The 21,711-nt window shown below is 67.1% G+C and overlaps 1 protein-coding gene across 1 annotated transcript; it reads right to left on the minus strand.

Annotated features, from left to right (window-relative positions):
* Positions 1-326: 326 nt before the first annotated feature.
* LOC142403434 (calmodulin-regulated spectrin-associated protein 3-like) lies at positions 327-12,801 on the minus strand (the record flags this gene model as incomplete). The annotated part of the gene is made up of 5 exons (XM_075489677.1): positions 12,373-12,801; positions 4,825-5,090; positions 881-1,016; positions 687-786; positions 327-359 (listed from the first exon to the last, which is right to left on the minus strand). Coding segments are annotated over exons 1-5 (683 nt in total), but the record flags the coding sequence as incomplete, so codon positions are not given.
* Positions 12,802-21,711: the final 8,910 nt, after the last annotated feature.

Genomic DNA, 21,711 nt, shown 5'->3' on the forward strand with positions numbered 1-21,711 from the left:
TCCCCTCCACACCCAAATTTTGGGGGGGGGGTCTCCACAGTCGTGGCCCCCCCCACACCCTATTTTGGGGGGGCCCACCATCAGCCCCCCCTTTTTTTTGGGGGGGGGGGCACCCTCCAGCATCCTTCCTCCAGCGAGAAGCAAAGGGGGGGGGGGGGGGGACCATGCCCAGCGAGCTGGGGGGGGGGGGCAGCAGCACCCCACGGATTTTGGGGGGGGGTCAAGCAGGGAGGGGGGAGTTTTGGGGTGCTGGGGGGGGGGGATTTTGGGGTGCGGGGGGGGGGGGGTCACGAGTGGGGGGGGGGTAAAGAAAAGCACCCACTTACAGGAACCAACTTCCAGTACCACCGGGTGGGACACTGAAGCCGAGGAGACACAGAAGAGGCGCATGAGAGGCGGGGGGGGGGGGGGTCCCCAAAACCGAGGGGGGGGTCCCCAAAACCAGGAAAGGGGGCTCGACACCATGGGGGGGTCCCCGACACCATGGGGGGGTCCCCGAGACCAGGGGTAAAGCAGAAAGATTGGGGGGGGGGGGGGGCGCAAAGCCACTTCGGGTGCAGCAGCGGCGAGCCTCGGGGTGCCCCCCTTTAAAATCCCCCCCCCCCCCAAATAATTAATGACGCCCCTAAATAATTAATGCCCCCCCCCCCAATTAATGCCCCCCCCCTTTGTTAATTAATACCAACCTTGTGCCCGCATGCTGGGGGGGCCGCGGGGCCGTCTGGGGGGGGCCGCGGGTCGGGGTCCCCCCTCCCTCTCCGTGCTCTCCTGCAGCTTGCGGTTCACCTATAATGGGGGGGGGGGGTGTGAGTAAATTTGGGGGTGCCCCCCCCCCCCCCAAAACCACCCCCCCCCCCCCCAAAAAAAATGGGGTGCGTACCGTATCCAGCCAGCAAAGGATCTTCTGCTCCCAGGAGTTGGGGCCGGGGGGGGGCACCCGGGGGGGGTCCCAGGCCCCGGGTGGCTTCGGTGACGAAGGCCGCCATCAGGGAGTCGATGAGGGCGAGGTGGGCGCCCTGGGGGGGGGGGGGGGGGGTGAGGGGGGGATTGGGGGGTGCGGGGGGGGGGATTTGGGGGTGCAGGGGGTTGGGGGGTACCCCCGGGGCTGCTCGGGGGGGGGGGGGGACACGACGACACCCCCCACAAAGGCAGGCAAAGGTGGGGGGAGCCCTAAGGTGGGTATGGGGGGGCAACCCCCAAAGTGGGGGAGATGGGGGCACCCCCAAAATGGGGGAGAGGGGGGCACCCCCAAAGTGGGGGGAGATGGGGCACCCCCAAAGTGGGGGGAGATGGGGGGCACCCCAAATGCAGGCAAAGGTGGGGGGACCCCCAAACTGGGGGGAGATGGGGAGCACCCCCAAAGTGGGCAGAGATGGGGGGCACCCCAAAGTGGAGGAAGATGGGGCACCTCCAAAGTGGAGGGAGTTGGGGGCACCCCCCAAAATGGGGGGAGTTGGGGGGGCACCCCAAATGCAGGCAAAGGTAGGGGGGACCCCCAAACTGGGGGGAGATGGGGCACCCCCAAAATAGGGGGAGATGGGGGCACCCCTAAAGTGGGGGGAGATGGGGCACCCCCAAAATAGGGGGAGATGGGGGGCACCCCCAAAGCGGGGGGGAGATGGGGGGCACCCCCCAAATGCAGGCAAAGGTGGGGGGGACCCCCAAACTGGGGGGAGATGGGGCACCCCCAAAATAGGGGGAGATGGGGGGCACCCCTAAAGTGGGGGGAGATGGGGCACCCCCAAAATAGGGGGAGATGGGGGGCACCCCCAAAGCGGGGGGAGATGGGGGGCACCCCCCAAATGCAGGCAAAGGTGGGGGGGACCCCCCAAACTGGGGGGAGATGGGGCACCCCCAAAGTGGGCAGAGATGGGGGGCACCCCCAAAATAGGGGGAGTTGGGGGGCACCCCCAAAGTGGAGAGAGATGGGGCACCCCTAAAATGGGGGGAGATGGGGGCACCCCCAAAATAGGGGGAGATGGGGGGCACCCCAAATGCAGGCAAAGGTGGGGGGACCCCCAAACTGGGGGGAGATGGGGCACCCCCAAAATAGGGGGAGATGGGGGGCACCCCCAAACTGGGGGGAGATGGGGGGGCACCCCCAAAGCGGGGGGAGATGGGGGGCACCCCCCAATGCAGGCAAAGGTGGGGGGATCCCCAAAAGGGGGAGCAAGGGGGGACCCCAAAAGTGGGCACAGTTATGGGGGGACCCCAAAAGGGGGCAGAGATGGGGGGGCCCTAAATGGGGGGGGGATGGGGGACCCCAAAACCCAGGCAGAGCCGGGGCACCCCCAAATGGGGTCGTCCCCCCGCCATGGGCCCGGCCTGGCCCCCCAGTGCCTCCCAGTGCCTCCCAGTGCCCCCCAGTGCCCCCCAGTGCCCCCCCGTGCGGGCAGGGTTAATGGGATCGGCCGAGCCAATTAACGAGGCCCCGGCGCTGAGAGGCTGGGGGGGGGGGGGGGGGGGGGGGGGGGGGGCCCAGTGCTCCCAGTGCTCCCAGTTCCCCCCGGTGCCCCTCTCTCCCTCCCCAGTGCCCCCCCCCCCTGCCTGCCCAGTGCTCCCAGTGCTCCCACTCCCTTCCAGTTCCCCCCTGTGCCTGCCCAGTGCTCCCAGTGCTCTCTGCTTGCTCCCCAGTGCCCCCCCCAGCGCCTCCCACTCCCTTCCCAGTTCCCCCCAGTGCCTCACGCTCCTTTCCCAGTTCCCCCCAGTGCCCTCCTCCTGCCTGCCCAGTGCTTCCCAGTGTCTTGCACTCCCTTCCCAGTTCCCCCCAGTGCCGTAGCTCCCTCCCCAGTGCTCCCAGTATTCCTGCCCAGTGCTCCCAGTGCCTCCCACTCCCCCCCCCAGCCCCCCTCCCTCCCTCCCTCCCCAGTCCCTCCCAGTGCCTCCCACTCCCTTCCCAGTTCCCCCCAGTGCCCTCCTCCTGCCTGCCCAGTGCTTCCCAGTGTCTTGCACTCCCTTCCCAGTTCCCCCCAGTGCCGTAGCTCCCTCCCCAGTGCTCCCAGTATTCCTGCCCAGTGCTCCCAGTGCCTCCCACTCCCTTCCCAGTTCCCCCCAGTGCCCTAGCTCCCTCCCCAGTGCTCCCAGTATTCCTGCCCAGTGCTCCCAGTGCCTTCACATGCCTTGCCCAGTGCTCCCAGTGCCTCCCCAGTGCTTCCCAGTGTCTTGCACTCCCTTCCCAGTTCCCCCCAGTGCCCTAGCTCCCTCCCCAGTGCTCCCAGTATTCTTGCCCAGTGCTCCCAGTGCTCCCACACACCTTGCCCAGTACCCCCCCACTGCATGCCCAGTGCTTCCCAGTCCCTCCCCAGTTCCCCCCAGTGACCCCCTGCTGCCTGCCCAGCGCTCCCAGTGCCTTCACATGCCTTGCCCAGTGCTCCCAGTGCCTCCCACTCCCTTCCCAGTATCCCCCAGTGCCCCCCCACTGCCTGCCCAGTGCTCCCAGTGCCTCCCACTCCCTTCCCAGTATCCCCCAGTGCCCCCCCACTGCCTGCCCAGTATTCCCAGTGCCTCACGCTCCCTCCCCAGCCCCCCTCCCTCCCTCCCCAGTCCCTCCCAGCGCCTCCCACTGCCTTCCCAGTATCCCCCCGTGACCCCTGCTGCCTGCCCAGTGCTCCCAGTGCCTTCACATGCCTTGCCCAGTGCTCCCAGTGCCTCCCACTCCCGCCCCAGTGCCCCCTCCCTCCCTCCCCAGTCCCTCCCAGTGCCTCACACTCCCTTCCCAGTTCCCCCCAGTGCCCCCCCACTGCCTGCCCAGTGCCTCCCACTCCCTTCCCAGTATCCCCCAGTGCCCCCCCACTGCCTGCCTGGTGCCTTTCCCAGTGCTCCCAGTGCTTCCCACTCCCTTCCCAGTTTCCCCCAGTGCCCCCCTGCTGCCTGCCCAGTGCTCCCAGTGCCTTCACATGCCTTGCCCAGTGCTCCCAGTGCCTCCCACTCCCCCCCCAGCCCCCCTCCCTCCCTCCCCAGTCCCTCCCAGTGCCTCCCACTCCCTTCCCAGTTCCCCCCAGTGCCCCTCCACTGCCTGCCCAGTGCCTCCCAGTGCCTTCACATGCCTTGCCCAGTGCTCCCAGTGCCCTCCTGCTGCCTGCCCAGTATCCCCCAGTGACCCCTGCTGCCTGCCCAGTGCTCCCAGTGCCTTCACATACCTTTCCCAGTGCTCCCAGTGCCTCCCACTCCCTTCCCAGTATCCCCCAGTGCCCCCCTGCTGCCTGCCCAGCGCTCCCAGTGCCTTCACATGCCTTGCCCAGCGCTCCCAGTGCCTCCCACTCCCTTCCCAGTTTCCCCCAGTGCCCCCCTGCTGCCTGCCCAGCGCTCCCAGTGCCTTCACATGCCTTGCCCAGCGCTCCCAGTGCCTCCCACTCCCCCCCCAGCCCCCCTCCCTCCCTCCCCAGTCCCTCCCAGTGCCTCCCACTCCCTTCCCAGTTCCCCCCAGTGCCCCCCCACTGCCTGCCCAGTGCCTTCACATGCCTTGCCCAGTGCTCCCAGTGCCTCACGTTCCCTTCCCAGTTCCCCCCAGTGACACCCTACTGCCTGCCCAGCGCTCCCAGTGCCCTCCTGCTGCCTGCCCAGTATCCCCCAGTGACCCCTGCTGCCTGCCCAGTGCCTTCACATGCCTTTCCCAGTGCTCCCAGTGCCTCCCACTCCCTTCCCAGTATCCCCCAGTGCCCCCCTGCTGCCTGCCCAGCGCTCCCAGTGCCTTCACATGCCTTGCCCAGCGCTCCCAGTGCCTCCCACTCCCCCCCCAGCCCCCTTCCCTCCCTCCCAGTGCCTCCCACTCCCTTCCCAGTCCCCCCCCCCCCTCCCTCCCCAGTATCCCCCAGTTCCCCCCACCATCTTGATGGGCTTGTGCTGGAGGTCGGCCTCGCGGACGGGGACGTCCTGGAAGGTGGGGGGCAGCCCCCGCCGCGCCAGCAGGGCCAGCAGCGCCCCGTTATCGGCCGGGGGGGCGGCGGGGGGCTCGGGGGGACCCAGCGCGTGACGCCAGGCCCGGCAGTAGATGTCGGAGGCCACCAGGAGCCGGGTGACGGGGGGCTTGATGTGCTCCTGCTCGTACTGGTCGGTGTAGAAGGGGTCGCGGAGCTCCTCGGGCACGTTGCCTGCGGGGGGGAGAGGGAGGAGGAGGGACACGGGTGAGGGGTGGTGGCACCCAGATCCGTCGCCCGCCCGTCGTTGCCTTGAAATCAGCCGTGGACCCATGGCTACGTACCCACCACAGAGCCCTTGTGGCCTTGGAACCACCTATGTACCCACCATGGGGCCATGGACTCATTGTGGCCTTGAAATCAGCCATGGACCCATGGCTACGTACCCACCACAGAGCTGTCGTGGCCTTGGGCCCATCTATGGACCCACCATGGGGCCATGGACTCATTGTGGCCTTGAAATCAGCCATGGACCCATGGCTACGTACCCACCACAGAGCTCTCGTGGCCTTGGGCCCATCTATGGACCCACCATGGGGCCATGGACTCATTGTGGCCTTGAAATCAGCCGTGGACCCATGGCTACGTACCCACCACAGAGCTCTCGTGGCCTTGGAACCACCTATGGACCCATGGACTCATTGTGGCCTTGAAATCAGCCGTGGACCCATGGCTACGTACCCACCACAGAGCCCTTGTGGCCTTGAACCCCCCTGTGGAACCATGTATGGACCTATGGACTCATTATGGCCTTGAAATCAGCCATGGACCCATGGCTACGTACCCACCACAGAGCTCTCGTGGCCTTGGAACCACCTATGGACCCACCTATGGACCCATGGACTCATTGTGGCCTTGAAATCAGCCATGGACCCATGGCTACGTACCCACCACAGAGCTCTCGTTGCCTTGGGCCCATCTATGGACCCACCATGGGGCCATGGACTCATTGTGGCCTTGAAATCAGCCATGGACCCATGGCTACGTACCCACCACAGAGCCCTCGTGGCCTTGGAACCACCTATGGACCCACCACAGACCCACCATGGGGCCATGGACTCATTGTGGCCTTGAAATCAACCATGGACCCATGGCTACGTACCCACCACAGAGCCCTTGTGACCTTGAACCCCCCTGTGGACCCACGTATGGACCTATGGACTCATTATGGCCTTGAAATCAGCCATGGACCCATGGCTACGTACCCACCACAGACCCATGGCCATGGCTACAGACCCCTGTTGCCTTGGACCCATCTGTGGACCCACCACAGACCCATGGCCACCACCACAGACAAATTGGGGCCTTGAAATCACCCACCGACCCATGGCTCCGTACCCACCACAGACACCTCGTTGCTTTGGACCCGCCTATGGACCCACCACAGACCCACCATGCGGCCATGGGCAAATTGTGGGCTTGAAATCACCCATGGACCCATTGCTACGTACCCAACAGAGACCCATGGCCACGGCTACACACCCCTCATTGCCTTCGACCAATCCATGGACCCACCGCAGACCCACGGCCACCATCACAGACCCACCACAGGACCATGGACAAATTGTGGCCTTGAAATCAGCCGTGGACCCATGGCTACGTACCCACCACAGAGCCCTTGTGGCCTTGCAACCACCTATGGACCCACCACAGACCCACCATGGGGCCACGGACAAATCGTGGCCTTGAAATCAGCCATGGACCCATGGCTACGTACCCACCACAGAGCCCTTGTGGCCTTGGAACCACCTATGGACCCACCACAGACCCACCATGGAGCCATGGACTCATTGTGGCCTTGAAATCAGCCATGGACCCATGGCTACGTACCCACCACAGAGCCCTTCTTGCCTTGGACCCACCTATGGACCCACCACAGACCCACCATGGGGCCATGGACTCATTGTGGCCTTGAAATCAGCCATGGACCCATGGCTACGTACCCACCACAGAGCTCTCGTGGCCTTGGGCCCATCTATGGACCCACCATGGGGCCATGGACTCATTGTGGCCTTGAAATCAGCCGTGGACCCATGGCTACGTACCCACCACAGAGCCCTTGTGGCCTTGAACCCCCCTGGGGACCCATATATGGACCTATGGACTCATTATGGCCTTGAAATCAGCCATGGACCCATGGCTACGTACCCACCACAGAGCCCTTGTGGCCTTGAACCCACCTGTGGACCCACCACAGACCCACCATGGGGCCATGGACTCATTGTGGCCTTGAAATCACCCATGGACCCATGGCTACGTACCCACCACAGAGCCCTTCTTGCCTTGGACCCACCTGTGGACCCACTACAGACCCACCATGGGACCGTGGCTGGGGCCATGGACAAATTATGGGCTTGAAATCACCCATAAACCCATGTCTACATACCCACCACAGAGCCACGGCCATGGCTACAGACCTTGTGTTGCTTTGGACCCATCCATAGACCCACTGCAGGCCCATGGCCACCACCACAGACCAGCCATGGACCCAGAGTTGCCTTGAACCCAGTCATGGAACCACCACAGACCCACGTCCATGTCCACAGACCCCTCGCTGTCTTGAATCCACCTGCGTGTCCATCACAGACCCATGGCCACTACCACGGCCCTTTGGCCACAGGCCCATGGTGACCTTGACCCCATCCATGGACCCAAACCATGGATCTACCACGGACCCATGGCAATGGCCATAGACCTACCACGGACCCATCATCGCCTCGAACCCACCACAGACCCATGCCACGGCGACAGATCCACCACAGGTCCACGACCAGAACCACGGACCCACCACAGACCCATAGACAAAGCCTTGAACCCCCCCATGGACCCACCACAGACCCACAGCCATGACCACAGACTCACCATGGACCTACAGCCACAGCCCCAGCCCCCCCATTGCCTTCAACCCCCCCCCAGACCCACCACAGACCCACAGCTGGGGTCACAGACCCATCACGGCCTTGAAGTCACCCATGGGCCCATAGCCATGGACCACCACAGGCCCACGACCACCACCACAGGCGTACCACGGACTCAAAGGCCATGGCCAAGGACCCACGGCCACAGGCCCACCAGGGATCCATCACAGACCTCGCGTGGACCCATGGCCCATGGGGACCCATGACCATGGACCCATGCTGGCCACAGACCCATCACAGACCTCCAGCCAAGGCCATGGATTCAGCCACAGACCCATGGCCACGAAGACCCCAACAGCCACAGACCCACGGTCGAGGCCCCACCACCAACCAATGACCGTAGATCCAGACATGGACCCACAGCCATGGAGACACCCATGGCCACGGACCCATGGTCAAGGTCCCATCGTGAACCAACCACCATGAATCCAGCCATGGACCTATGTAGACCCCTGACATTGAGACCACGTAGGCCCCGACCAGCCACGGACCCACAGCCATGGGGAGAACCCCCTGCAATGGTCCCACCACTGCCACTGACCAGGGTCAAGGTCCCACCAGGAACCCAAAATGATGGATCCAGCCATGGACCCACACCTATGGAGAACCCAGTGGCCACAGACCCATCACGGAGCCATGGCTGCAGCCCCACGGCGACCACGGACCCCCCACAGACTCCACCACAGTCATGGCCCCATGGCCACGGATCCAGCCACAGATCCATGACCATGACCATGACTGGAGACCCCAGTGCCACCATGCACCAAGAGCCATAGATCTATCCACAGACCCATGGCCATGACCATGACCCCCAACGACCACGGAGACACCGTGGACCCACAGCTGCAGCCCCACAGCAACCACAGACACCCCCCCCCAGACCCCACCACAACCATGGGGAGAACCACCTGCAGTGGCCCCAACCAACCAGAGCCATGGACCGACAGCCAAGGCCCCACCAGGGGCCAATGACCACGGATCCAACCATGGACCCAAGGCCATGGAGACCCTCAACGGCCACAGACCCACTATGGACCCACCATGAACTGATGACCACAGATCCAACCATGGGCCCACGGCCATGGAGACCCCCAATGGCCACGGACCCACCATGGACTCACAAAGCCCCACCATGAACTGATGACCACGGATCCAACCATGGGCCCACGGCCATGGAGACCCCCAATGGCCACGGACCCACCATGGACCCACAAAGGCCCACCATGAACTGATGACCACGGATCCAGCCATGGACCCATGGCCATGGAGACCCTCAACAGCCACGGACCCACCATGGACCCACCAAGCCCCACCATGAACTGATGACCATAGTTCCAACCATGGACCCATGGCCATGGAGACCCCCAATGGCCACAGACCCACCACAAACCCACAAAGCCCCACCATAAACTGATGACCACGGATCCAACCACGGACCCACAACCATGGAGACCCCCAATGGCCATGGAGACCCTCAATGGCCATGGACCCACCAAGCCCCACCATGAACTGATGACCACGGATCCAACCACGGACCCATAGCCATGGAGACCCCCAATGGCCACGGAGACCCTCAACAGCCATGGACCCACCAAGCCCCACCATGAACTGATGACCATGGTTCCAACCATGGGCCCACAGCCATGGAGACCCCCAATGGCCATGGACCCACCATGGACCCACCAAGCCCCACCATGAACTGATGACCACGGATCCAACCACGGACCCACAACCATGGAGACCCCCAATGGCCACGGAGACCCTCAACAGCCATGGACCCACCATGGACTCACAAAGCCCCACCATGAACTGATGACCATGGATCCAGCCATGGACCCACAGCCATGGAGACCCTCAACAGCCACGGACCCACCATGGACCCACCAAGCCCCACCATGAACTGATGACCACGGATCCAACCACGGACCCACAACCATGGAGACCCCCAATGGCCATGGAGACCCTCAATGGCCACGGACCCACCATGGACTGACAATGCCCCACCATGAACTGATGACCACGGATCCAACCACGGACCCACAGCCATGGAGACCCCCAATGGCCACGGAGACCCTCAACAGCCATGGACCCACAAAGCCCCACCATGAACTGATGATCACGGATCCAACCATGGACCCACGGCCATGGAGACCCCCAATGGCCATGGACCCACCATGGACCCACCAAGCCCCACCATGAACTGATGACCACGGATCCAACCATGGACCCACAGCCACGGAGACCCCCAACAGCCACGGACCCACCATGGACCCATGGCCGCAGCCCCACAGCGGCCATGGGACCACCACATGGTCCACCACGAGACCCACCGTGACCACAGACCCACAGAGATGGGTGGGAGGGGCACCCGGACGCCTGGGTCCCTCCCCGGAGGGGTGGCCGGGGTGGGGGGCACATTGCGGGAGGGGCAGGGCCACCACCCCACGGGCAGGTGGGGCCGTGGGTGCGGGCGGACCCCTGGCACCCAGCCTGGGGCCCCTGGCGGGTGCCCACACCCACGCCCGCCCCACCCGGCGTGGGAACGCGCCCCCGCCCCCGCCCCGGGCACCCAACGGGTCCTGGCCCGCTACTGCCACCCAGCACCCATGGCACCCACGGCACCCATCCTGCACCCATCCTGCACCCACGGCACCCGCCCAGCACCCACACCCAACCCACGGCACCCATCCTGCACCCACAGCACCCATCCTGCACCCACAGCACCCGCCCAGCACCCACACCCAACCCCCAGCACCCATCCTGCACCCACGGGTGGGGGGCTCACCCCCCAGCACCCATCCTCCACCCACGGCACCCATCCTGCACCCACAGGTGGGGGGCTCACCCCCAGCACCCATCCTGCACCCACGGCACCCACACCCAACCCCCAGCACCCATCCTGCACCCACAGCACCCACTCAGCACCCACAGGTGGGGGGCTCACCCCCAGCACCCATCCTGCACCCACGGCACCCACCCAGCACCCACGGGTGGGGGGCTCACCCCCCAGCACCCATCCTGCACCCACGGCACCCACCCAGCACCCACGGGTGGGGGGCTCACCCCCAGCACCCATCCTGCACCCACGGGTGGGGGGCTCACCCCCCAGCACCCATCCTGCACCCACAGCACCCACCCAGCACCCACACCCAACCCCCAGCACCCATCCTGCACCCACGGGTGGGGGGCTCACCCCCAGCACCCCTCCCGCACCCCGTGGGTGCTGGGTCCCCACGGGGGAGGGGGCACCTCAGCCCCCCCCACACCGACCCGCCCACGGGGGTCCCCAGCGTGGGTGCCCCCCCCCCCCAGCGCAGCACCCAGGTGCTCCCCCCCCCCCCTCCTCGGGTGCCGGCCCCTCCCCACGGCCGCGGCCCCTCCCCCGGGCCAAAGGGTGCGGGGGGGGGGAAGGGGGGGGGACTTTGACCGGGGGGGGGCGGGGAGGTGCTGGGCACTGGGGGGGGGGGGGGGGGGCACGGGGAGAACCCCCCGAAACCCGGGGGAAGGGGGGATCCCCCCTGGGGGGGGGCACCGGGGGGGTCCCCAAAACCCGGGGGGGGGGAATGGGGGAGCCCCTCTGGGGGGGGCACATGGGGGGGGATCCCCCCGACACTGCGGGGGGTAAAGGGGGGGGGGTGTCTCTCTCCTTGGGAGGGGGGGCAGATGGGGGGTTCCCCCCAAAACTTCGGGGGGGGCCACAGGGCGGGTCCCCTGCAGCACCCTGGGGGGGGCACAGGGGGGTCCCCTCTGCGGGGGGAGGGGAATGGGGGTCACCCCAAAACCCCGCGGGGGGGGGGACACACGACACGGGGGGTCCCCCCAACACCCCCGAGGCGGGGGGGGGGGGGGGACGGGACACGACACGACCCCTCCCTCCCCCCCCCCCCCCCAACACCGCAAGAGGCGGCGCCGCAGGGGTTCCCGCCCTGTGACGTCACGCCGCGACGTCACTCCCACGACGTCACACCCCCACAGCCCCCCCCCCCCCCCCCCCTCGACCCCCCGGATTGCAACAAAAGCACCGAGCGGGGCGGGAGCGGGTGGGGGGCGAGGACCCCCCCGGGACCGGGAACCTCCCGGCACCGGGACCGGCCCCGCAGCCCCCCCGGGTACCGGAACCCCCGGGACCGGGCACCCCCCTCCATCCCCCCCCCTCCCCCTCCCCGGACCGGGCACCCCCTCCCTCCCCCCCCGGTACCGGTACCGGGCACCCCCTCCATCCCCCCCCCGGTACCGGTACCGGGCATCCCCCCCGCCCCGGTGCACCGCATCCTCCCGGTACCGAGCCCCCCCTCCATCCCCCCGCTGCACCGTAACCCCCCGGTACCGGCTGTACCCCGCCCTCCCCCGGTACCGGGCATCCCCCCCCCCCCCCCGGTGCACCGTAACCCCCCCGGTACCGGACACCCCCCCCCCCGGTACACGGTAACACCCCCCGGGGCACGGCGACCCCCAGCACATCCCCGTCCCCGATGCACCGCGCAGCCCCCGGTACCGGACACCGCCCCCCCCCCCCCCGCCCCGGTGCCGGGGCCTACCCGCGCCTCCGTAGCCGGTGGCGATGGCCCAGGCGAGGCTGGCGGCGCTCCGAGCCCTCGCCCCGTCGTACTGGTCGAGCGGGCGGATCTCGGGCACCAGGAAACCCCGGCGCATGGCCGCGGCCGCGGCGGGAGGAGCCGCCACCATCCCCGGGGCAGCGGCGGCCGCACCGGCCGGTGACGGGGCCCGGCCCGGCCCGGTTCGGCTGCGTTCGGCCGGCTTCGGGCAGGCTCGGAGCCGTTCGGGTGCGCTTCGGGTGGGCTCGGCGGGGCTTCGGGTGGGCTCGGCCAGGGTTCGGGGGGCTTCGGGCGGGCTCGGAACGCGCTCGGGTGGGCTCGGGGGGCCTCGGAGCGGGTTCGGGTGGGTTCGGCGGCGGGCGCGGCCCCGGGCGGGAGCGTGGCGCGAGCGCCAGGTGCGGGGAGGGGAGGGGAGCGGGCAGGGGGCGGGGCCGAGGCACGTGACCGCAGGTGCGCCCCGCCCCCTCCTGCTCGCCTACCCTCACCCCTCCCCCCCCTCCCCCCCGCGGGAAGGGGCGGGGCTGGGGGCACTGGGGGGGACTGGGGATACTGGGGGCACTGGGGATACTGGGGGGGACTGGGGGACACTGGGGATACTGGGGGGGACTGGGGGGGACTGGGGGACACTGGGGATACTGGGGGCACTGGGGGGACTGGGGGGACTGGGGGACACTGGGGATACTGGGGGCACTGGGGGGACTGGGGGACACTGGGAATACTGGGGACACTGGGGGGACTGGGGACACTGGGGATACTGGGGATACTGGGGGCACTGGGGATACTGGGGGCACTGGGGGGGACTGGGGGACACTGGGGACACTGGGGGCACAGGGGACACTGGGGGGTACTGGGGGACACTGGGGATACTGGGGGCACAGGGGATACTGCGGGGACTGGGGGACACTGGGGGGTACTGGGACACTGGGGACACTGGGGGGGACTGGGGACACTGGGGGCACTGGGGGGGAACTGGGGATACTGGGGATACTGGGGATACTGGGGGCACAGGGAATACTGGGGGGACTGGGGGACACTGGGGGATACTGGGGATACTGGGACACTGGGGACACTGGGGGGGACTGGGGGATACTGGGGACACTGGGGATACTGAGGGCACAGGGGATACTGGGGCGACTGGGGGACACTGGGGGGTACTGGGGATACTGGGTTACTGGGGACACTGGGGGCACAGGGGATACTGGGGGATACTGGGGGGCACTGAGTAGACTGGGGACACTGGGGGGCACTGGGGAACACTGGGGACACTGGGGATATGGGGGATACTGGGGGACACGGGATACTGAGGGGGACTGGGGACACTGGGGGGACTGGGGGACATGGGATACTGGGGGGGACTGGGGAATACTGAGGGACACTGGAGGGCACTGGGGATACTGGGGACACTGGGGATACTGGGGGGCCTGGGGGAGCAAAGCCCCTATGGAGGGACAGGGAGGGACTGGGGATACTGGGAGGGACTGGGAGAGACTGGGGGCTCTAGGGGCACTGGGGTACCAGGGACACTGGGTGGACTGGGGGCGACTGGGGATACTGGGGGAGCAGAGCCCCTGTGAGGATACTGGGAGGACTGGGGAGGGACTGGGGGCTCTAGGTGGCACTGGGGATACTGGGGACACTGCATGGACTGGGGAGGAGCTGGGGGCTCTAAGGGGAACTGGGGACACTGGGGATACTGGGAGGACTGGGGAGGAGCTGGGGGCTCTAAGGGGAACTGGGGACACTGGGGATACTGGGAGGACTGGGGAGCAGAGCCCCGGTGGGGGCACTGAGGGTACTGGAGGCACTGGGGGACACTGGGGACACTGGGGGTGCAGAGCCCCTGTGGGGACACTGAGGGGACTGGGAGGGACTGGGAGGCCTGGCTGACACTGGGGACACTGGGGACACTGGGGGCATCTCCCCGGGTCCCTGCGCCCCCCCGGGTCCCCGTCCCCCGTGTCCCCACAGGTGCTCCCATGTCCCCGTGTCCCCCGTGTCCCCGTGTCCCCCGTGTCCCCCCATGTCCCCACGGATGCTCCCATGTCCCTGTGTCCCCGTGTCCCTGTGTCCCCATCCCCGTGTCCCCACAGATGCTCCCATGTCCCCGTGTCCCCATGTCCCCATCCCCCGTGTCCCCAGGGGTGCTCCTGTGTCCCCCGTGTCCCCCCATATCCCCACAGATGCTCCCATGTCCCCGTGTCCCCCGTGTCCCCATCCCCCGTGTCCCCCCATGTCCCCACAGATGCTCCCATGTCCCTGTGTCCCCGTGTCCCTGTGTCCCCATCCCCGTGTCCCCACAGATGCTCCCATGTTCCCGTGTCCCCATCCCCCGTGTCCCCCCATGTCCCCACAGATGCTCCCATGTCCCTGTGTCCCCGTGTCCCCGTGTCCCCATCCCCCGTGTCCCCACGGATGCTCCTGTGTCCCCCGTGTCCCCATCCCCCGTGTCCCCACAGGTGCTCCCATGTCCCCGTGTCCCCCGTGTCCCCATCCCCTGTGTCCCCATCCCCGTGTCCCCACAGATGCTCCCGTGTCCCCGTGTCCCCATCCCCCGTGTCCCCACGGATGCTCCCATGTCCCCGTGTCCCCCGTGTCCCCGTCCCCCGTCTCCCCCCGTGTCCCCATTGCCCCCATTTCCTGGCTCAGTCCCCCCGTGTCCCCCGTGTCCCTCCCGTGTCCCCATGTCCCTGTCCCCCCGTGTCCCTGTTTAGTCCCTCCGTGTCCCCTGTGTCCCCGTCCCCCATGTCCCCATCCCTCTGTGTCCCCATGTCCCTCATGTCCCCGTCCCCCCCATTTCCCGGCTCAGTCTCCCCGTGTCCCCCGTGTCCCCCGTGTCCGTGTCCCCGTGTCCCCGCTCAGCGCCCTCGGGCCCCTCCCCGTGTCCTATTTTCCGCCAGCGGCCATGGCAACGCGGGGACCGACACGGGACACGGGGGGGGGGACACGGGGGGGGACACGGGGCGGGGGGACACGGCGGGGACACGGCGGGGACAGGGGGCACGGGAGGGGGGCACGGGAGGGACACGGAAGGGACGTGGGAGGGATGGTGACAAGGAGGGGACGCGGCAGCATCAGTGGGGACGTGGGGACATGAGAGGGACGGGGATGGGGACACGGAGGGGACACGGGAGGGATGGGGACACGGAGGGGGACACGGAGGGGACACGGGGAGGGACAGGGGGGACACAGGAGGGATGGGGACACGGAGAGGACGTGGGAGCATCGGTGGGGACGTGGGAGTGACAGGGATGGGGACGCGGGAGGGACATGGAGGGGACACAGTGGGGACATGGAGGGGGACAGGGGGGATGAGGACGTGGAGGGGACACAGGGGTGACAGGGATGGGGACATGGGATGGGGACATGGAGGGGGACACGGGAAGGGACATGGGGACAGGGGAGTGACAGGGGTGGGGACATGGGGAGTGGCATGGAGGGGACATGGGGAGGGACATGGAGGGGACATGGGGAGGGACATGGTCTGGGGACATGGGAGGGACATGGAGGGGACACGGGAGGAATGGGGACACGGTCACATCAGTGGGGACATGGGGACACAGGAGGGACACAGTGGGGACGTGGGGAGGGACATGGGGACATGGGAGTGACAGGGATGGGGACATGGGATGGGGACATGGAGGGGACACGGGAAGGGACATGGGGACAGGAGAGTGACGGGGTGGGGACATGGGGAGTGGCATGGAGGGGACATGGGGAGGGACATGGAGGGGACACGGGAGGAATGGGGACACGGTCACATCAGTGGGGACATGGGGACACAGGAGGGACACAGTGGGGACGTGGAGGGGACGTGGGGAGGGACATGGGGACACGGGAGTGACAGGGATGGGGACATGGAGGGGACATGGGAGCATTGGTGGGGACACGGGGACACGGGAGGGACATGGAGGGGACGTGGGGACAAGGGAGGGATGGGGACATGGAGGGGACACGGGATGGGGACACGGGACCAGGAGGGGAAGAACACGGAGGGGACACGGGAGGGATGGCGGTGGGGACATGGGGGTGACACAGGGGGGACATGGAGGGGACATGAAAGGGACGGGGATGGGGACATGGGCTGGGGACACAGGGGGGACACGGAGGGGACACGGGGAGGGACAGGGGGGACACGGGAGGGATGGGGACACGGAGGGGACACGGGGACATGAGAGGGACGTGGGGGCACAGGGTGGGGACACTGGAGTGGGGACGTGGGGACATGGAGGGGACGTGGGGTGGGGATATGGGGGACATGGGGGGACATGGGTGACGGGGGGAGGGGACAGGGGGCTGACACGGGGGTGACACCCACAGTGTCCCCGTCCCCACGGGGGTGGCACCCTGGGAACGCGCCTGGCACCCGAGGGTGTCGTGTGTCCCCCCCCCCCCCCCAGGGGACCCCGGCGTCCGGGCAGGGTGTGGGGGGAGGGGTGTGGGTGGGGGCACCCTGGGGGGAGGGGGGAGGGGCAGAGGGTGTGGTCACAGGGCCCCGCCCTGCCCCTCCCCCCCTTCTCCCAGTTCAACCAGTTGAACCGGCTGCACTGGGAGGGGGGGAGGGGCCTCCTCCCGGACGCCTGGGTCCCATGGGCGGGGGGGGGGGGGAGGGGGAGGGGCACCCCGGACGCCTGGGTCCTCCCGCCGCCATGTGGTGACCCCCACCCCCCCCTCCCCCCCCTCCCCTCCCCCCCCCCGTTAATCCCCGGCACCGGCTGGAGCCGCTGGAGCGGATTAACGGGGGGAGGGGCGCACCCCCCCCCCCCAGCACCCCCCCACCCCCCCCGCACCCCCCCAGCACCCATCCCCCTCCGGGCACCCCACCCAGCAACCCCCCTCCCCCCCCCGTCATGCGTGTGCAAGGTGCGTGAGTGTGCAAGGGGTTCATGGGGGTGCGGGGGGGGGGTGCAGGGTGGGCGTGTAAGGGGCCACGCGTGTGCAAGGCGGTCACACGTGTGCAAGGCGTGTGTGCGTGTGCAGGGTGTTCACGCGTGTGCAAAGTGGCTGCGGGCGCGGGCGGGGTGTCCGTGCGTGTGCAAGGCGTGCAGCTGCGCGTGCAAGGTGCGTTTGTGCTTGTGCAAGGCGCGTGGGTGCGTGTGCAAGGCGTGCAGCTGCGTGTGCAAGGCGCGTGTGTGCGTGCGCAATGTGTTGCTGCGTGTGCAAGGTGGTCACGCGTGTGCAAGGTGGGCGTGTGCGTGTGCAAGGTCTCTATGTATGTGCAAGGCGTGCAGCTGCGTGTGCAAAGGGGGCGTGTGCGTGTGCAAGGTGTTTGCCTGTGTGTGCAAGGTGCTCGTGCGTGTGCCAGGCGTGCAGCTGCACGTGCAAGGTGGGTGTGTGCGTGTGCAAGATGCGTGTGTGCATGTGCAGGGTGTTCATGCATGTGCAAGGGGGGTGGGGGTCTCTGCAAGGTGGGGGGGTGCGTGTGCAAGGCTGTCACGCGTGTGCAAGGCGTGTGCCTGCGTGCACAGGGTGTTCACGCGTGTGCAAAGTGGCTGTGGGTGCGGGCGGGGTGTCCGTGCGTGTGCAAGGCATGCAGCTGCGTGTGCAAGGTGCGTGTGTGCGTGTGCAAGGCGCGTGTGTGCGTGTGCAAGGCGTGCAGCTGCATGTGCAAGGCGCGTGTGTGCGTGCGCAATGTGTTGCTGCGTGTGCAAGGCGGTCACGCGTGTGCCAGGCGTGCAGCTGCGCGTGCAAGGTGGGTGTGTGCATGTGCACACTGTGTGTCTGCGTGTGCGAGGTGCGTGAGCGTGCAGGGTGTTCATGCGTGTGCAATGCGTGTGTCCGCGTGTGCAAGAGGGTGGGGGGGGTCTTTGCAAGGTGGGAGGGTGCGTGTGCAAGGCGGTCACACGTGTGCAAGGCGTGTGCCTGTGTGTGCAGGGTGTTCACGCGTGTGCAAAGTGGCTGCGGGTGCAGGCGGGGTGTCCGTGCGTGTGCAAGGCGTGCAGCTGCGTGTGCAAGGTGCGTGTGTGCGTGTGCAATGTGTTGCTGCGTGTGCAAGGTGGTCACGCGTGTGCAAGGTGGGCGTGTGCGTGTGCAAGGTCTGTATGTACGTGCAAGGCGTGCAGCTGCGTGTGCAAAGGGGGCGTGTGCGTGTGCAAGGTGTTTGCCTGCGTGTGCAAGGTGCTCGTGCGTGTGCCAGGCGTGCAGCTGCGCGTGCAAGGTGGGTGTGTGCGTGTGCAAGGTGCGTGTGTGCGTGTGCAGGGTGTTCATGCGTGTGCAAGGCGCTCATGCGTGTGCAAGGCCTGCAGCTGCGTGTGCCAGTGGGCACGTGCAGGGTGGTCATGCGTGTGCAAGGCGTGCGTCTGCGCGTGCGAGCCGTGTGTGCACACGCGGGTACCCGCGGGCGTGCGTCACCCGCGTCTGGGCACACGTTTGTGTGTGCGTGGGCGCGCACACGCGTGTTACACGGGCATGCGCCTGCGCGTGCACGGGGCTGCACGTGTGACACGTGTGTGGCGGCTGTAGGTGGTGTGCGCGTACGTGTGACACGCGGGATGTGTGCGTGACGTGTGTGTACAGGTGTGACACAGTAGTGACGTGTGACACACGTGACGTGAGTGTGTGCAGGTGTGTGACACGTGTGTGACGTGTGTGTGACACGCATGACGTGTGTGTGGTGTGTGACACGCATCAGACGTGCGTGATGTGTGTGTGCAGCTGTGTGACACGGTGTGTGACGTGTGCGACGCGTGATGTGTGTGTGCACAGGTGTGTGACACATGTGACATGTGTGACGCACACATGACGTGTGTGCAGGTGTGTGACACGCGGTGTGTGACGTGTGTGGAGGCGTCACACGCGTGTGGTGTGTGCATGTGCCGTGTGTGTGTACAGGTGTGTGACGTGTGTTTGACGTGTGTGTGTACAAGTGTGATGCGTGATGTGTGTGACACGCACATGACGTGTGTGCAGCGGTGTGTGACACGCGTGACGTGTGTGTGACACGCACATGACGTGTGTGCAGAGGTGCGTGACACGCGTGACGTGTGTGTGACACGGCCGTGCTGTGTGTACAGGTGTGTGTGACACGTGCGTGTGACGGGTGTGGTGTGTGTGACACGCGTGTGACGTGTGTACGGGTGCGTGACGCGTAAGACGTGTGACGCGCACGTGACGTGAGTGTGTGCAGGTGTGTGACACGCGTGTGACGTGTGTGTGCAGGTGTGTGACATTAGCAGGTGACACGCGTGACAAGTACGACACGGTTGTGACGGGTGCACGACGTGTGCGTGCGGGTGTGACACGCGTGTGACGTGTACAGCTATGTGACATGTGTACGGGTGTGTTACACGCGTGACATGAGTGTGACACGCACGTGGCATCTGTGTACGCAGGTGGGTGACACGTGTGACGTGTGTGTGGAGGTGTGACACGTGTGTGTGTCACGTGTGTGACAAGTGCATGACGTGTGTGCGGGTGTGTGACACGCGGTGCGTGACGTGTGTGGAGGTGTGACACGTGTGTGTGACATGTGCCTGACGTGTGTGCGGGTGTGTGACACGCGGTGTGTGATGCGTGACGTGTGTACAGGTGTGTGACGTGTGTGTGTGCAGGTGTGACACGCATGTGATGTGTCACACGCATGACAAGCGTGACACGGTGTGACGTGCGCACGACGTGTGCCTGCGGGTGTGTGTGACACGCGTGTGAACTGTGCACAGTATGTGACGGTGTGTGGTGTGACATGCGTGTCACGCTTGTGACGCGTGTGTACGGGTGTGTGACACACGTATGACGTGAGTGTGACGCGCACGTGACGTGTTTGCGTGTGCAGGGTGTGACATGCGTGTGACGTGTGTGGAGGTGTGACACGTGTGTGTGACGTGTGTGACATGTGCCTGACGTGTGTGCAGAGGTGTGTGACACGCGGTGTGTGATGCGTGACGTGTGTACAGGTGTGTGACGTGTGTGTGTGCAGGTGTGACACGCATGTGACGTGTCACACGTGACAAGCGTGACACGGGTGTGACGTGCGCACGACGTGTGCCTGCGGGTGTGTGACACGCGTGTGACCTGTGCACAGGTATGTGACGTGTGTGTTGTGACACGCGTGTCACGGTTGTGACGCGTGTGTACGGGTGTGTGACACGCGTGTGACGTGTGACGCGCACGTGACGTGTTTGCGTGTGCAGGTGTGTGACACACGTGTGACGTGACACAGCACGTGACGTGTTTGCGTGTGCAGGTGTGTGACACACGTGTGACGTGACACGCACGTGACGTGTTTGCGTGTGCAGGTGTGACACGCGTGTGACGTGTGTGCAGGTGACACGTGTGACACGGGTGTGACATGTGCACGACGTGTGCGTGCGGGTGTGTGACACGCGTGTGACGTGTGACACGCGTGTGACGTGCGCGCAGGTGACACGCCTGACAAGCGTGACACGGGTGTGACGCGTGCCTGCGGGATGTGTGACACGCGTGTGACGCGTGTCCGGGTCTGTGACGTGTGCGCTGTGTGTGACACGCGTGTGACGTGTGCGTGTGCGCACGCGTGTGCGGCTCCGCCTCACCCCGGTGCTCCCCGTGTCCCCCCCGTCTCCCCCCGCCCCCAACCGCCACCCCACGGGCCCGGGGGCACCCAGACCCTCCCCCCCCCCCCGGCAGCCACCCCGACCCCTCCTCCCCCCGGGGCGCCCCCGCCCCGGGCACCCCTCCCCCCCAGCACCCATGGGTGCAGCGCGCCGGAGGCGGGGGGTAACGAGGGTTTATTGGGGGGGGCTGTACAGGGGGGGGGGCACCCATGGGTGCTGGCGGCTGGGGGGGGGGAGGGTCCAAAGCGCTGGGGTGGGGGTGGGGGTGTGACATGGGGGACACCGGGTGACGTCGTACCTGGGTGACCCCGCGGGGGGGGGGGTGTGAGCTGCCGGGGGGAGGGGCGGGGGGTGCTGGGGGCGGGGGGGGGAGGGGCTGGAATGTGATGAAGTGCTGAAAATTGGGGGGGTCCCAGGGTGGGGGAGGGGCCCCGGGGGGGGGGGGTGTGACCCAGAGTGGGGGGGGGGGTCCCAGGATTTTGGCGGGGGGGGGGGGCTCAGGGTGGGGGGTTCCCAGGAAATGGGGTGGGGGGGTCCCAGGTCTGAAGGGGGGGGGGGTCCCCAAAACGGGGGTCCCAGGATTGGGGGGGTCCCCTGGGAGGTCCGGGGGGGGTCCCAGACTGGGGGGGGGGGGGGGCCCAGGCGGGGTCTCCTGGGGGTCCCACAATGGGGGACCCAAGGCTGGGGGGGGGCCCCCAAATTTGGGGGGGGGGGCTGGGGATTCTTAGGGGGGGGTCCTGGGTGGGGGTTCCCCACAATGGGGGGGTCCCAGGACTGGGGGGGGGGGGGTCCC

This window comes from Mycteria americana, unplaced genomic scaffold (assembly GCF_035582795.1).
Source record: "Mycteria americana isolate JAX WOST 10 ecotype Jacksonville Zoo and Gardens unplaced genomic scaffold, USCA_MyAme_1.0 Scaffold_266, whole genome shotgun sequence".
NCBI classification, from domain to species: Eukaryota; Metazoa; Chordata; class Aves; order Ciconiiformes; family Ciconiidae; genus Mycteria; species Mycteria americana.